General features: G+C 47.1%; 1 protein-coding gene across 1 annotated transcript; it reads left to right on the plus strand.

Annotated features, from left to right (window-relative positions):
* The first annotated feature begins 4,779 nt into the window (after nucleotides 1–4,779).
* Nucleotides 4,780–13,639, plus strand: surf2 (surfeit 2). The gene is made up of 7 exons (XM_055660283.1): nucleotides 4,780–4,903; nucleotides 5,427–5,676; nucleotides 8,168–8,319; nucleotides 9,236–9,339; nucleotides 10,305–10,478; nucleotides 11,643–11,764; nucleotides 13,413–13,639. The coding sequence occupies exons 2-7, from the start codon at nucleotides 5,578–5,580 to the stop codon at nucleotides 13,488–13,490; spliced, it is 729 nt and encodes a 242-aa protein (XP_055516258.1). The 5' UTR covers nucleotides 4,780–4,903; nucleotides 5,427–5,577; the 3' UTR covers nucleotides 13,491–13,639.
* Nucleotides 13,640–14,135: the final 496 nt, after the last annotated feature.

Below are 14,135 nucleotides of genomic sequence, written 5' to 3' on the forward strand. Positions count from 1 at the left end.
CGGGTGCTGTCTGTATGGAGTTTGTACGTTCTTCACGTGACCGCGTAGACTTACTCCGACATCTTCGGTTTCCTCCCGCACTCCAAAGACGTACAGGGTTGTAGGTACATTTGGCTTGGTATAAATGTAAAGGCTGTCCATAGTGTGTGTAGGCTAGTGTTAGTGTGCGGATATCGCTGGTCGGTGCAGACTCCGTGGGCAGAAGGGCCTGTTTACGGGCTGGTATCTCCAAACCAAACTAAACTGCAGATGCTGGTTTACACTGAAGACAGACACAAAAAGCTGGAATAACTCAAGGGGACATGCCAGCATCTCTGGAGAGAAGGAATACGTGACGTTTTGGGTCGAGACCCTTCTTCAGACTCTGAAATGTCACCCATTCCTTCTCTCCACTAGACAGAGTCGCAGGTTTTGGCGCCATTTTCAAGTCCTGGTTTTGCCCAGTGAGCGAGCTTCCTGCTGGCAGAGTGAACGACACACTAGAGTCTGCTGCCTGGCAGTGGAACAATAACATTCTGTGTGTCCCCAGCCTGTGATACAATCCCAATCCCCTTCCCCTCCCTCCTCCATCACATGACGGAAAACTGTACACACACACACACCATGGCATGATACCAGAGGGTCTGGGACCCCGGTAATCTCTCCCATTGTTCAGCCCACCCTTGTTCTCCATTCAATCCAGTCTGATCTGTGTTCCGCAGCACACACACACACCCTCACTGGGGTATGGGTCACACACACACTGACCCACACTGGGGTATGGGGACACACACACACGTATGGGTCCCACACACACACCCTCACTGGGGTATGGGTCCCACACACACACACACTGACCCATACTGGGGTATGGCGCGCGCACACACACACACACAGACAGTGAGTTTCATTATCTAAGCTTTCACTGCATCTGCCTCTCTCATCTTTGTTTGTGTTTGTCTCACTCTCTCCCTGAATCTACGCCTCCAGCTTTCTCTCCACCTCTACATAATCTTTATATATCCCCCCCGAGTGCATTTCTTGATTAACGATTGCTTGAAGGAATCTATACTGTTTGTGCACAAATTGTCTGGCTCTCTCTCGCCTGAAGTGGAATATTAAACTTCCGACTAACTCCACATTCATTAGCACTCTCTCGCTCTCCCTGCTCTCTCTCTCTCTGAGGATCACAAGTAAAAGTCTGTCAACTGGCCTGCGGTATCAGTGCACACAGCAGAGATTGTCCTCAGGCAACACTGATCTCAGCTCGATAACCCCGCTACACTTTATCAGTGTGTTGTCTTGACACAAATCAGTGAGGGTCAGTGTGTGTGTGTGTGTGTGTGTGTGTGTGTGTGTGTGTGTCTGTGTGTGAGGGTGTGTGTGTGTGGGGTGTGTACTCCAGTGAGGGTCAGTGTGTGTGTGTACCCCAGTGAGGGTGTGTGTGTGTGTGTGTGGGTGTGTGTGTGTGTGTGTGTGTGTGTGTGTGTGTGTGAGGGTGTGTGTGTGTGTGTGTGTGTGTGTGTGTGTGGGTGTACCCCAGTGAGGGTCAGTGTGTGTGTGTGTGTGTGACCCCAGTGTGTGTCAGTGTGTGTGTGTGTGTGTGTGACCCCTACCCCAGTGAGGGTCAGTGTGTGTGTGTGTGTGTGTGTGTGTGTGTGTGTGTGTGTGTGTGTGTGTGTGTGACCCCCCAGTGAGGGTCAGTGTGTGTGTGTGTGTGTGTGTGTGTGGGACCCCTACCCCAGTGAGGGTCAGTGTGTGTACCCCTCAGTGTAACACAGATATACATGCCCAACCCCTGTGTAACACTGACTTCCCCCTCAGCCTGCTGCATCTTTCAATTGCTGATGGTCCACACACGGCCGACAGCCTGTCTTGCTGTTATCAGGCAACAGAATCACCCTGCCACATCCGGAGAGCAGTGCTGAAATACTATCTACCTCATTGGTTACCCTCGGACTCCCCACGATCGGACTTTGCTGGCTTTACCTTGCACTAAACGTTATTCCCCGATCATGTAAATGGCTGTAAATGTGAATACATCGATACACTATAAATGGCTCGATTGTAATCAAGTATTATCTTTCTGCTGACTGGATAGCAACAAAAGCTTTTCCCTGTACCTCGGTACATGTGGCAATTAACGGAACGGCTCGGCCAGTCCCCGTTTCCTGGATCCTGCTGCCACCTACTGGACCCACTGTGCAACATACATGCTGTTCCCTGAACCCGACATTATAATAATAATACATTTATTTATGGGCGCCTTACAGAAACACTCAAGGACACCTTACAGTTAAAATAAGCAAATTACAAATGTATAAATAAAATGAAACAAAAGCAAAATATCCATGAATTTGATAAGTAGTAGGGACAGCAATGATACATCATTCGGAGAGGGAGCAGCGGGCAGCTAATCGTGCCAGCGTTCACTCTCACTTACTGCAGCCATCTTTTAGACACAACATTAAAAAAGAATTTAACATAAAACATAAAAGCATCCCCCCCACAATGGTTCCCACTGTGAGGGAAGGCAACAAAGTCCAGTCCTCTTCCTTTTGTTCACCCCGTGGTCGGGGCCTATTTGAGACCTCCGCAGTCGCCACAACGGCGGCCGATGTTACAGGCCCTCTTGCCGGGTGATGAAGCTCCAGCGTTGGGAGAACACACTTCAGCGGCTTGGAGTGTCCGGATGGGCCGCTTCCTCCCCGGAGACCACGGCTCCCAGAGTCCACAGGCCACGCTGGTTGGAGCTCCAACACTGGCGATCTCGGCGAAAGATCCCAGGCTTCGCGGTGTTTGAAAGTCAGCGCCGCCCGCGGCTGGACGCTCCGCGACCACAGCTCCGCGATGTTGGAGTCGGCGGTCTCAGCACTCCGGAGCTTACCGCACGGCGACCCGGGTAAGGCATCGCCCACTCCGTGATGGTGCTTCAGCACTGTGCCGCCGCCAAAGCTGTGGAACCGGCAGGTCCCGGCAGAAAAGGCCGCTCCAGTCCCGTAGGTAATTGAAAGAACCAGCTGTACTGTACTTACCACAGGTCACAAGAAGCTTCAGATGCTGGGATCTGGAGCGCGGAAAATACCCAAAATAACATCGCACAACACCAACCTCACCTCAACTCACATGTTGCCGAAACCCACAATCTCGTTTTTATTATCCCTACAATCAACCAATGCATCGGGTCCCAACCCCGAAACGTCTCCTAACCAGGTCTCGTTGCACATCCCCTTCTCCACATCTAACACCACTCAGATAATAATCTGCCTTCCTGTTCTTGCCACCAAAGTGGATAACCTCACATTTATCCACTTTATACTGCATCTGCCATGCATCTGCCCACTCACCCAATCTGCCCAAGTCACCCTGCAGCATCATAGCATCCTCCTCGCAACTCACACTGCCACCCAGCTTTGTGTCATCTGCAAACTTGGAGATGTTACATTTAATTCCCTCGTCTAAATCGTTAATATATATTGTAAATAACTGGGGTCCCAGCACCGAGCCTTGCGGCACCCCACTAGTCACTGCCTGCCGTTCTGAAAAGGACCCGTTAATTCCTACTCTTTGCTTCCTGTCTGCCAACCAGTTCTCAATCCATGTCAATACCCTACCCCCAATACCGTGTGCTCTAATTTTGCCCACTAATCTCTTGTGTGGAACCTTGTCAACCTTCAGGGTGCATCACAGCTTGGTTTAGGAACAGCTCCATCCAAGACCGCAAAAAATTGCTGTGAATTGTGGACGCAGCCCAGACCATCACACAAACCAACCTCCCTACTAATGACTCAATTTATGCATCACGCTGCCTCAGCCAGGTCAGCAGCATTATCAAAGATGAGTTGTACCCTGGCCACACCCTCTTCTCCCCTCTCCCATCGGGCAAAAAGTATAGAAGTGTAAAGATGCACACCTGCAGATTCAAGGACAGTTTTCCCCTGTTGTTAGCAGGCAACTCCTACCGCAACTAGTGAGCAGTGCTGTACTACCATCTACCTCATTGGTGACCCACTGACTATCCTTGATCAGACTTTGCTGGTTTTACCTTGCACTAAATGTTATGCCCTTATCATATATCAATAAACAGTAAATGGCTGTATTGCAATCATATATTGTCTTCTGTTGACTGGATAGCACGCAACAAAAGCTTTTCACTGTACCTCAGTACACGTGACAATAAACTAAACTAAAGTGAATCAGGTTCCTATTAAATCTTTCCCCTCTCACCTCAAACCCATGTCCCCAGGAATCAATTCTGACTTACTTTCCGGTGTATCTTCTTCGTCTTTGGTCATAGCTGACCACGGGTATCTCCAGGGTTGGAGGAAGCCAGTGCATGACTTTGTTTAACGTGGGGAGACTGGTGCACAGACACCCCACGGTCCTTGACAGATCTGGGTCAGGGTCCAGTGGCCTTGAGTCCAAAACGACAGGGGACCCTTTTCTGCTGCTGCCTTCATCCCCCTTCCCATCCGTTGTGACTAAGGTCAGTTACCATCCTCCGCCTGTTCCACCGTTGAGGTGTATCACTGATAGAGTTATATGCTAAGCATATTTTTTCATGACGGTGAAATTTTGGCCCATGAAGAATCTCTGTCCCACACCCCCAGTTATTTCCCTGTAACATTTTCTCTCTCACTCTGAATCCCCTGCCAATCAAATATACTAGATACAACGCCGTGGCCAATTAACAAAGATACAATGCTGAGTGGCCAATTAACTTAACAACGTGCCTTTGCAAAACCCCAGCATCAAGAGAAAACCAGAAACCGAGAGAAAACGATCCAGTCAGCGTCTGTGTAGCAAAGGGAGTCTTTATCACCAGCGATACCTCCGCCCATTCCATTAGAAATTAGACACAAGCAACTGGAGATAGCTGGGGTAACTCGGCGGGTCAGGCAGCATCTCTGGAGAGAAGGAACAGGTAAAGTTTCGGGTCGAGACGGGGCGCTCTAGTACTTGCACTTCCAGCATTTGGACCTGACTTTTGGAGATTTTCTTTGTAAACGGCGCCAGAATAGGGCGACTGTGCATTTGTGGGTTGTGCAAAAATAATTTCACCGTGACAATAAAGAACCATTGAAGTCTAAGGGGATCACATTGTGTGAATGAACTCGTATTGGGGCACTTTCCCACTCGCCATCTGACCTGAAGTGTTACTTCCCTTCATTCCCCCACCACGCACATTCATTCTTGGGACCAAAGATACCTATAGGATCTTTGCTTGGGACCAGTTTATTGCTCTGAAATACACCATGGAAATGCATGTTTTGATTTATTTTTATAAAAAGGTACTTGTGAAATGAATTGCATTTAAATAGAGTGGTTTAGAGATTAGAGCATTTTGAGTAGAGATATTATATTAGAGATTGTTTAGTATAGCGTGGGCTAAGAGGTTTTAAGATTTGCAATAACATTCACACGTTCATTGCCGTTTGTTTTCCAAGACTGGCGTAGATTTTCCCAAAGATCTTTGGATTTTCCTATTGCAACCCGGAGGCATTGTGAATCATATTTCCGGCAACTCTGGTGCTCCACGTGTTTGACCCGGAAACCCAGTGACTTGTTTTGGATACTAATCGCATCGGCCTCGCAACTATGGAGCCGCTGCCGGGTCCGAGCGCTGCTTCTCTGCCCCAGGACCTCGCCTCCTTCCTGCAGCAACATCCAGCCCTGCAGCCGAGCGCCGACAACCGGGTGAGTGCCAGCTATCCCACACAGACACAGACACAGACACACACACACACATACCTGTGTGCACACAGCACACAGACACACACACACACACCACACACACACACACACAGACAGACACACACACACACACACACACACACACAGACACACACACAGACAGACACACACACACACACACATACCTGTGTGCACACAGACACAGACACACACACACACACACACACACACACACAGACAGACACACACACACACACACACACACACACATACCTGTGTGCACACACACACACACACACACCCGCTCTCTGCAGGCGAACCTGGAGATACAGGCGCTGCCTGGAAAACATTGGAGCAAGCACAGAGTGCTGGAACAACTCGACAGGGCAGGCAGCCTCTGTGGAGGGAGGTCAGTCTCTTGTGCCTCCTGTACAGAAGATAGTTGAACGTTCCATCGAACGTGTCCAAAGACAGGCAGCTCGGTTTGTTACTAACACCTATGTGTGAGAGAGAAGCGAGTGTCACCAAACCTCTGAATTCTCTGGGGTGGAACCCTCTCCAAGACGGACGTGAAGCTCACCGTTTGACCTGTTTTTACAAAATGTTAAATGGTCAGCTCGACATAGACTACAAGACCTACACCAAACCCAAACCAATTAGGAGCAGACGAGGGCATTCGATCCAATTTGTGATCCCAGCTACAAAGACAGATGTGTACAGCAATTCGTTCTTCCCCCACACAATGGCCTACTCCTGCACCTATTTTCTATGTAAACATTGTAGGTGGACTTTCACGAAAAGCACCCGGTCGCTGGAGATTGATATTTAGGAATGTTCTGCTTAAGTAAAGGCAGATGGGTAGTCTAGCAAGATGGAGAAGGTGAGGGGACACAGTGATGAGGGGAAGGGGGGAGTTGGGGATGGGGGGTTGGAAGAGATCAGCATTCGTGCTAAAAAACAGATGCAGTGCATCTCGTTTAATGAAGTTTCCAAAGGGCCACTTCCACGGCATAACAAAGGAACAAGGGAGAAGTAATGTCAGGTGATTCTCTGGCCCAGACTGGGTGTTTGGGCATGAGACCGGGGTTGAAGGTGCCAGCCTGCTGAATGAGGGCACAGAAATGTCTGGGGAACGATGGTCTGGTCTGGTCAACCGTGGCAAAGGTGGGTCAAGGAGGAGTGGAGAAACTTCCTCACGATCACGTGGACACTCTGGTGAACTGATTGTATCTATGTTTGGCATATCTGATTGGTGCGGGTAGCATGCAAAACAAAGCTTGTCACTCTACCCCAGTGTACGTGACAAAATAAAGCTAAACCAGCTTGGAGGGATAAGCTGCTATCAGTAGTTGAAGAATGGGCCAGCACCGTGGTGCAGCAGGTAGAGCTGCTGCCTCACAGCGCCAGAGACCCAGTTTCAATCCTGACTCCTGGAGCTGTCGGTGCAGAGTTTTCACGTTCTCCTTGTGACCGGGTGGGTTTTCTCCGGGCGCTCCGGTTTCCTCCCACACTACAAAGACATGCAGGTTTGTAGGTTAATTGGTCTCTGCAACTTGCCCCTCATGCGGGTACAAAAGTGAGATAACATAGAACTAGTGTTGTCGGCATGGACTTGGTGGGCTGAAGGGCCTGTTCCCATCACGTATCTTCCAATCAGTGTGGCCCAGCACCAGTTCCTGATGGCGAAGAGGACTGGAATTTGCTGTAAGTTGTCCTGCACATCATGAGGAATGAGCCGGATTATTGCTTCACAGACCTCGCTGCTTCTCAGGATATTGTAATTGTAATTAATTTATTAGCCAAGTACGTAAATACATAGAGAATTTGATTTTCCATAGTCATACCAATAATGCAACAAGACACATAACTACATAAAAAATTAACATAAAGAACCACTACAGCACACTGTGATGGAATGCAATACCGTATTATTTTCTTCCCTCCTCTCCTTTTCTCCCGTGGTCGGGGCAGTTGAACCATCACAGTCGGGGCGATCGATATTTAAGTCCTCTCACTGAGATCTTCAGGAGAAGTGTCATTTAGGGGGTAGAGTCATACGTACAAACTGCATAGAGACAGATCACAACCCTCTTGTGCTTCTTGATCAGAGAGTGCTGTTGGTTCAGCTCACCAGAGAGGTTCCGCTTAGCTCTGCTGTCAATAGCGGACAGGTGTATCCCTCTGGTAGACAAAAATGCTGGAGAAACTCAGCGGGTGCAGCAGCATCTACGGAGCGAAGGAGATAGGCAACGTTTCGGGCCGAAACCCTTCTTCTGACTGTATCCCTCTGAACAGCCCATGGTCCCTCTGGTAACATTGCCCCTGCAGGAATGGTGACCTTCAACCCTATGACCTCCAGAGCTAGGGGGTCATGATATGAACAGCTGAGCCAAGCCTGGCTTATTAATGTTTTTTTTTTAAAAATGGAAGTCAAAAAAATAGTTGGTATGTTTTGTGTTGGGTTGTAAATTTGTTTGTTTATGGTGTGCTCAAGGTGAAATGTTCCCTGACTGGGCATGAGTTGCCGTGCCGACTGGCTGATTTACAGGCCTACACACAGGGCAAGAAGTACCAACGCCTGATGATGAAGGAGCCATTTAACTACAGTCAGTTCGAGCCTCACGTTGTGCCCAGCACAAAAAACCCGTAAGTTCAAGACTCTTGAGTTGCATCCGATTGCAAGTTCCGGGCAATTAAACATCTAAATGTTCCCAAAACAGACACAGTGTGGGTGAGATATAAAACACATCTCCCGCTGCATTGACTCTGTGAACCAACAAACACTCAATATTTAAGTCCCACTAATCCAGACTTTCAATGCTAGTGCATTGCTGTGTCAGAGATGATATATTTCCAATGCTGAGTGTTTGGCATCCAAAATCTATGAATCAATTTAAATTTGGTGGTGGTGGAGGACTGAGAGAATAGTGGCATTTAAGAGAGTTATTGAAAGGCACATGGATACGGAGGGATATGGAACATGTGCAGGCAGATGAGAGTTAAGGGCCTGTCCCACTTGGCTGTCATTTGCGTGTAATTTACACTACATCATTTATGCGTCACAACGCGCGCATCGTGACACGCAGTGATGTGCGCATGGTGCGTGATGACATGGCGCAGTGACGCGCGGCGTTGCAGGATTTTGTGATGTACAAAATCCCTGCGCTCCATCTGCGTGATGCCAAGTGGGACAGGCCCTTTAGTCTTGGCATCATGTTTGGCACAGACATTGTGGGCCGAAGTGCTGTACTGTTCGAGGTACTAATTGATCTTTATCCTTTTATCCTATACACTGTGGATGGCTTAATTGTAATTATGTAAAGTATTTTCTTTGACGATAGCATGCACCAATAAAGCTTTTCATGACACCTCGGTAGAAGAGACAACTGAACGAAACTAAAACTGAATTGCTACTGTGAAATCTTGTTGGCTAAAATTCCCGGCCACTTTAATGGTGTCTAGACTTAAAAATATTTAATTAGCTGTTAAACGTTTGGGGCGTATGGATTTGAGTGAAACGGCACAAATGTCCTTTAACTCTTCCTGTGTTTTTTTTATATAGACATCAGCTGTTCTGTAAGCTAACAATCCGTCACATTAACAAGGTTCCACAACACGTACTCCGGCATGTGAACGGGAAACGGTATCAGCGGGCGCTGAACAAATGTGAGTCTGCCACACAATACTCAGATCGGGGGTCACTGATCCTCTCTGTCCGCCTCAACCTACCTGATCTCTCGGTTGCTCAACACTTTGACTCCCCCCTTCCATTCCCACACTGACCTTTCTGTCCTGGGCCTCCTCCATCAGAGTGAGGTCCAGCACAAATTGGAGGAACAGCATCTCATGTTTCGCTTGTGCAGTTTACACCCGTGATATTAACATTGCTTTCTCTAACTTCAAGTAACCCTTGCCTTACCTCCCTCTCCACCCTTCCCAGTTCTCCGACTAGTCTGACTGTCCTTGTTTACATTTTATCTGTTTGCTTTCTTGTTACCTTCTCCTACTTATCGATTATCCATTCTACTTTCTCTTTGATCTTCATCCCCTTTGTCCCATTTTCACACCTTACATTTCCTTATCTCTGTATCTTCCTCTCCGCTGATCCATTGCAGACTGCGTCCTGTTTGTACGTTCTCCCTGTGACCACGTGGGTTTTCTCCGGGTGCCCTGGTTTCCTCCCCCCCTCAAAGACTTGCGAGTTTGGAGGTTAGCAGGCCATCTAAACTGCCGCCAATGTGTGAACGGTGGCATTGAACTAATGTGAATGAGTCAGTGTGAACTTGATGGGCCGAAGGGCCTGTTTCCATGCTGTATCTCTAACACTAAAGTTAAAAACACTTCCCTTCAATAACTTGAATCCCTGAATGCAGACGCAAGGAATTGCAGATGTTGAAATCTTCAACAAAACACAAAGTGCTGGAGGAACTCTGAAGAAGGGTCACGGCCCAGTCTGTCCATTTCCTCCACAGAAGCTGCCCGAGTTCGTCCAGCACTTTGTGTTTTGTACTTTAATACCTTGACTGGATCCCAGCCAGTAACTTGTTGCTGGTGGGGCACCTTCTGTGGAGGTCCCTTTGCCTTTGGGGCCTGTCTTCATCTGGTGCTGTGTTTCCTTTACCTCTATCTAGATCAGGAGTGCGTGGCTCTTGGGATCCCCTTCGTCCCAGCGTGCCTGTCCCAAAAGCAAAAACGGAATCGCGACTCTGATCGGAAACCTCGTCACAAATCCAAGTTCTGGGAGCCGGATGAGAGTGGGAGCGAGAGTGCCGGCTCGGAGGATAGTTTGAGCGACCTGTACCCAGGTGAGCATGTGCCCAGCCCCTGACTGCTTGGAGACTGCAACCTGTATCCCAAACCCACTGGTGATCAAGTCTTCAGCCACTGTTATAGTGAAGGAGGCTGTTTGCTCCATTATAACATTGCTGGCTTTTCCTAATTTGCCCCGTACCCTGAGTGTTCTCCCATTGACTTGTAAATTTTTCTTTTCAATTAGTGAGCAGTCCTGACCTATCATCTATTTCATTAGCGAGCCTCGGGCAATCTGTCATCAGACTTTATCTTGCACTGAAAGATATTCCCTTAATCCTGTCTCTACACTGGACAGCTTGATTGTAATCGTGTATAGTTTTTCTCCGCACGCAACTAAAACGTTTTTAACTGTGCCTAGGCACATGTGACACTAAACTAAACCCATCTAATTAATACTACGGTCTCTTCCCACTCACCTTTCAGGCAGTCAATTCCAGGTCATATTAGTTCAATTTCAGACTGTAATAAAAAATTCTCACCGTAAAGACAACACTTGTTTCCGTAATCTCTTTATAAAACGTAACTTTTGGTTCAATTGGTAAAGTTATGCAGTCAATGATAATTTAACAGGTAGGGTGATAGAGTCAAACAGCACAGAAACAGGCCCTTTGGCCCGACTTGCCCATGCTGACCAAGATGCCCATCTACACTAGTCCCACCTGCCTGTGTTTGACCCATATTTCTCTGGCCCTTTCCTCTCCACATGTATGTTCCAGCATTGTACTGTTATTGCCTGATAATCGCTAGCCTCACACTGTTCGTCCTTAATCACTGCCCCAGCTTTCTGTCTCGGTCAAAGTAACCCCTCAAAGTTGCCCCATTGCCTTAATTCCAATTCCTTCATCAGCACCCTGAGTTTTTAAGTGTCTCTCCACTAGTATTAGTCCAGCTCCTGTTCGAGACGGGAGGAAATGCAAATGCTGGTTTACAAGAAAAATGCAATGTGCTGGAGTAACTCAGCGGGTCAGGCAGTATCTCTGGAGAACATGGACAGGCAACGTTGCCGACCCTTCTTCAGATCGATGAAGGGTCCCGACCAGAAACATCATCTGTCCATTCCCTCCACAGATGTCTCACTGGCTGAGTTACTTCAGTGCTATTATTTTCCTTTCTTGGCGAACTCTTTTTGCTGTAACGGTTGACGGTTTGCCTTTCAGAGAAGGTGTTCAGCAGACAAGAAGCACCTGGGGAAGAGGCTGAAATGAATGAACTCCCAAACGAGCAAAATGACGATGATAAGATGGACGTTGTGACACAGGCGCCAAGGAAACGGAAACACGTAAGCATTGCTTCTCTGCTGGCCAGGAGTAAGATAGTAGCAGAACTGTTTAATTTCTTGAGTCCGTGATACAGTTAGAGACTACTCAGCCCCTTTAGCCCATTGTAGACCCCTTAGTATGTTGTTCAATCGTGGTTAGAGCCCATTAGTTATAGGATCAGATTTAGGCCATTCGGCCCATCAAGTCCACTCCCACTCAATCATGGCTGAACTACCTATCCCTCGCAATCCCATAACCCCGGACACCCGTACTAATGAAGAACCTACATCGATCTCTGCCTTAAGTCGCGGAGTCAGCAACAGGCCCTATGGCTCAACTTCTCTATGTAAACCAAGATGCCCCATCTAAGCTAGCCCCATGTGCCTGCATTTGGCCCATATCCCTCTATGCCTTTCCTATCCTTGTACCCAGTTCAAGTGTTTTTTAAATATTGTTATACCCGGACACTAGTCCTACGTACACTTGGGAAAATTTCCAGCAACCAATTAACGTACCAAGCTGCACATCTTTGGAGTGTAGGAGTAAACTGATGCACCCGGAAAAAAACCCACAGGAAGCGCGTACTAACTCTGCACAGCACTGTGGTCGGGATCGAACCTGGGTCACTGGCGCTGTGAGGCAGCAGCTCTACCACTGTGCCGCCCACTCTGATCAGTCTAATTAGGATTTTGCTTTTCCTGTTTCGTATTCCTCCATTCACATCTTTTATTCTTAAACCAACTAGAACAGTACAGGACAAGAACAGGTGTTGGAGCTTAGAAGTACAGAAGAGCATTTATTGCAACTTGGTTGTGAGAAGGGTGTATCCCCAATGTTGTTCTTGCTTTCTATTCAATGTGCTGGTGAGAAACGGTGCTTTCAGGGTGCAGGTGAGAAGTGTAATTCATTCTAACGTGTGTGTGAAGGAAGCCTTCTAGCCATGAGCCAAACTAAGTGAAGCAGGTGGGATGAGTGTAGATGGGGCATCTTAGACAAGGGCCCAATTCCGTGCTGTATGATTCTATTGAACTAAAGAGTACAAAGACCTAGTTTCATCTGAGAAAATCCAGCAGATCATCCAAAACGAACACTTTGGGGGGGAAAAAAAAGAAGGAAACTTGTTGGCATGCAAAATTGCAGTGACATTTTGAACAGCTATCAACAATAATGGCATTTGAACAATTTGTAACTTTCGAGAGTAAGTTGACTTTTTAATGGGAGCTGGATGGTGATAAATCATGATCTGCTTGGCAAAAGCTGGCTGAGGAGCTGGTTAGCCCCGTGACTTTTTGTCTTGCAGTGAAGAATCGAAGTAACAATTTTCATTTAGTTATTGGGTGGCATAGTTGTCAGAGACCCAAGTTCAACCCTGACCTCAAGTGTGGAGTTTGCACGTTTTCACTGACTGCATGGGTTTCCTCCAGGTGCTCTGATTTCTTACCACATCCCAAAAGGTGGCCAGAGTGGGATAAAATATAACTAGTGTGACTGGGTGTGTTATGGTCAGCATGGGCTTAATGTGGATTATGGGCAGGTAGATCAGTTATGGTCTTGGCATCATGTTTGAAATACAGACATTGTGGGCTGAAGGACATGTTCCTGTGCTGTGTAGTCAGGCAATCTTATGATAGCCATTCTCTCACCTACCCTCTCCCTTTTTTTTTGTAGCCACAACAAAATCCTTATATTAAAAAGAAATTGAAGAAACAACATCCTGGAAAATCTAACAATGGCATTAAGTTTTAGAACAAATCTGGATAATGGAACTCTACATTGTCGACACGTCAGCTGCCTGCCACGGAGAATGCATGCTGATAACTGTACAATTTTTGTATAGAAAGTAAAATTGATCTGGTAAATGCAATAAGCAGAGTGTTTTATTAAAATATGGTCTTTTGAGAAGCTGTGAAAAAATGTTTATAGGTCCTGACCAGAAACATCACCCATCCATGCCCTCCAGAGATGCTGCATGTCCAAATGAGTCACTCCAGCGCTTTTTTTTGTAAGCCAGCATAAGCAGTTTCTTGTCTTCACATAATCCCATCTGTTTTAAAAGTGTCCAGACTCACTGAGACAGGTTGCTATGTTATTGGGCTAGTCATCTAGAAATCTGAACACCAAGCCAGAGCTTTGGTTCAAATTAAACTAGAGCAGTTGAGGAATCTAAGTCTAGCCAATAAATGAAAGAATTTGGTATAAATAACAATGAAAGATGCAGGTTCACATAATTAAACTTAAATATTCTGAAAGAAGTGAATCTGTTGACTTTGTCTCCTTGTAAAGGCAGTGAGCTGCAACTTAGAGGCATAAAATAAGGATGGACAACGGTAATAATGCCATTCGGTGTACGAGTACAGTAACAAATGCAGTTTGGGAAAATGAGAGGAAAAC

Source organism: Leucoraja erinacea, chromosome 31 (assembly GCF_028641065.1).
Source record: "Leucoraja erinacea ecotype New England chromosome 31, Leri_hhj_1, whole genome shotgun sequence".
Classification (NCBI taxonomy): domain Eukaryota; kingdom Metazoa; phylum Chordata; class Chondrichthyes; order Rajiformes; family Rajidae; genus Leucoraja; species Leucoraja erinaceus.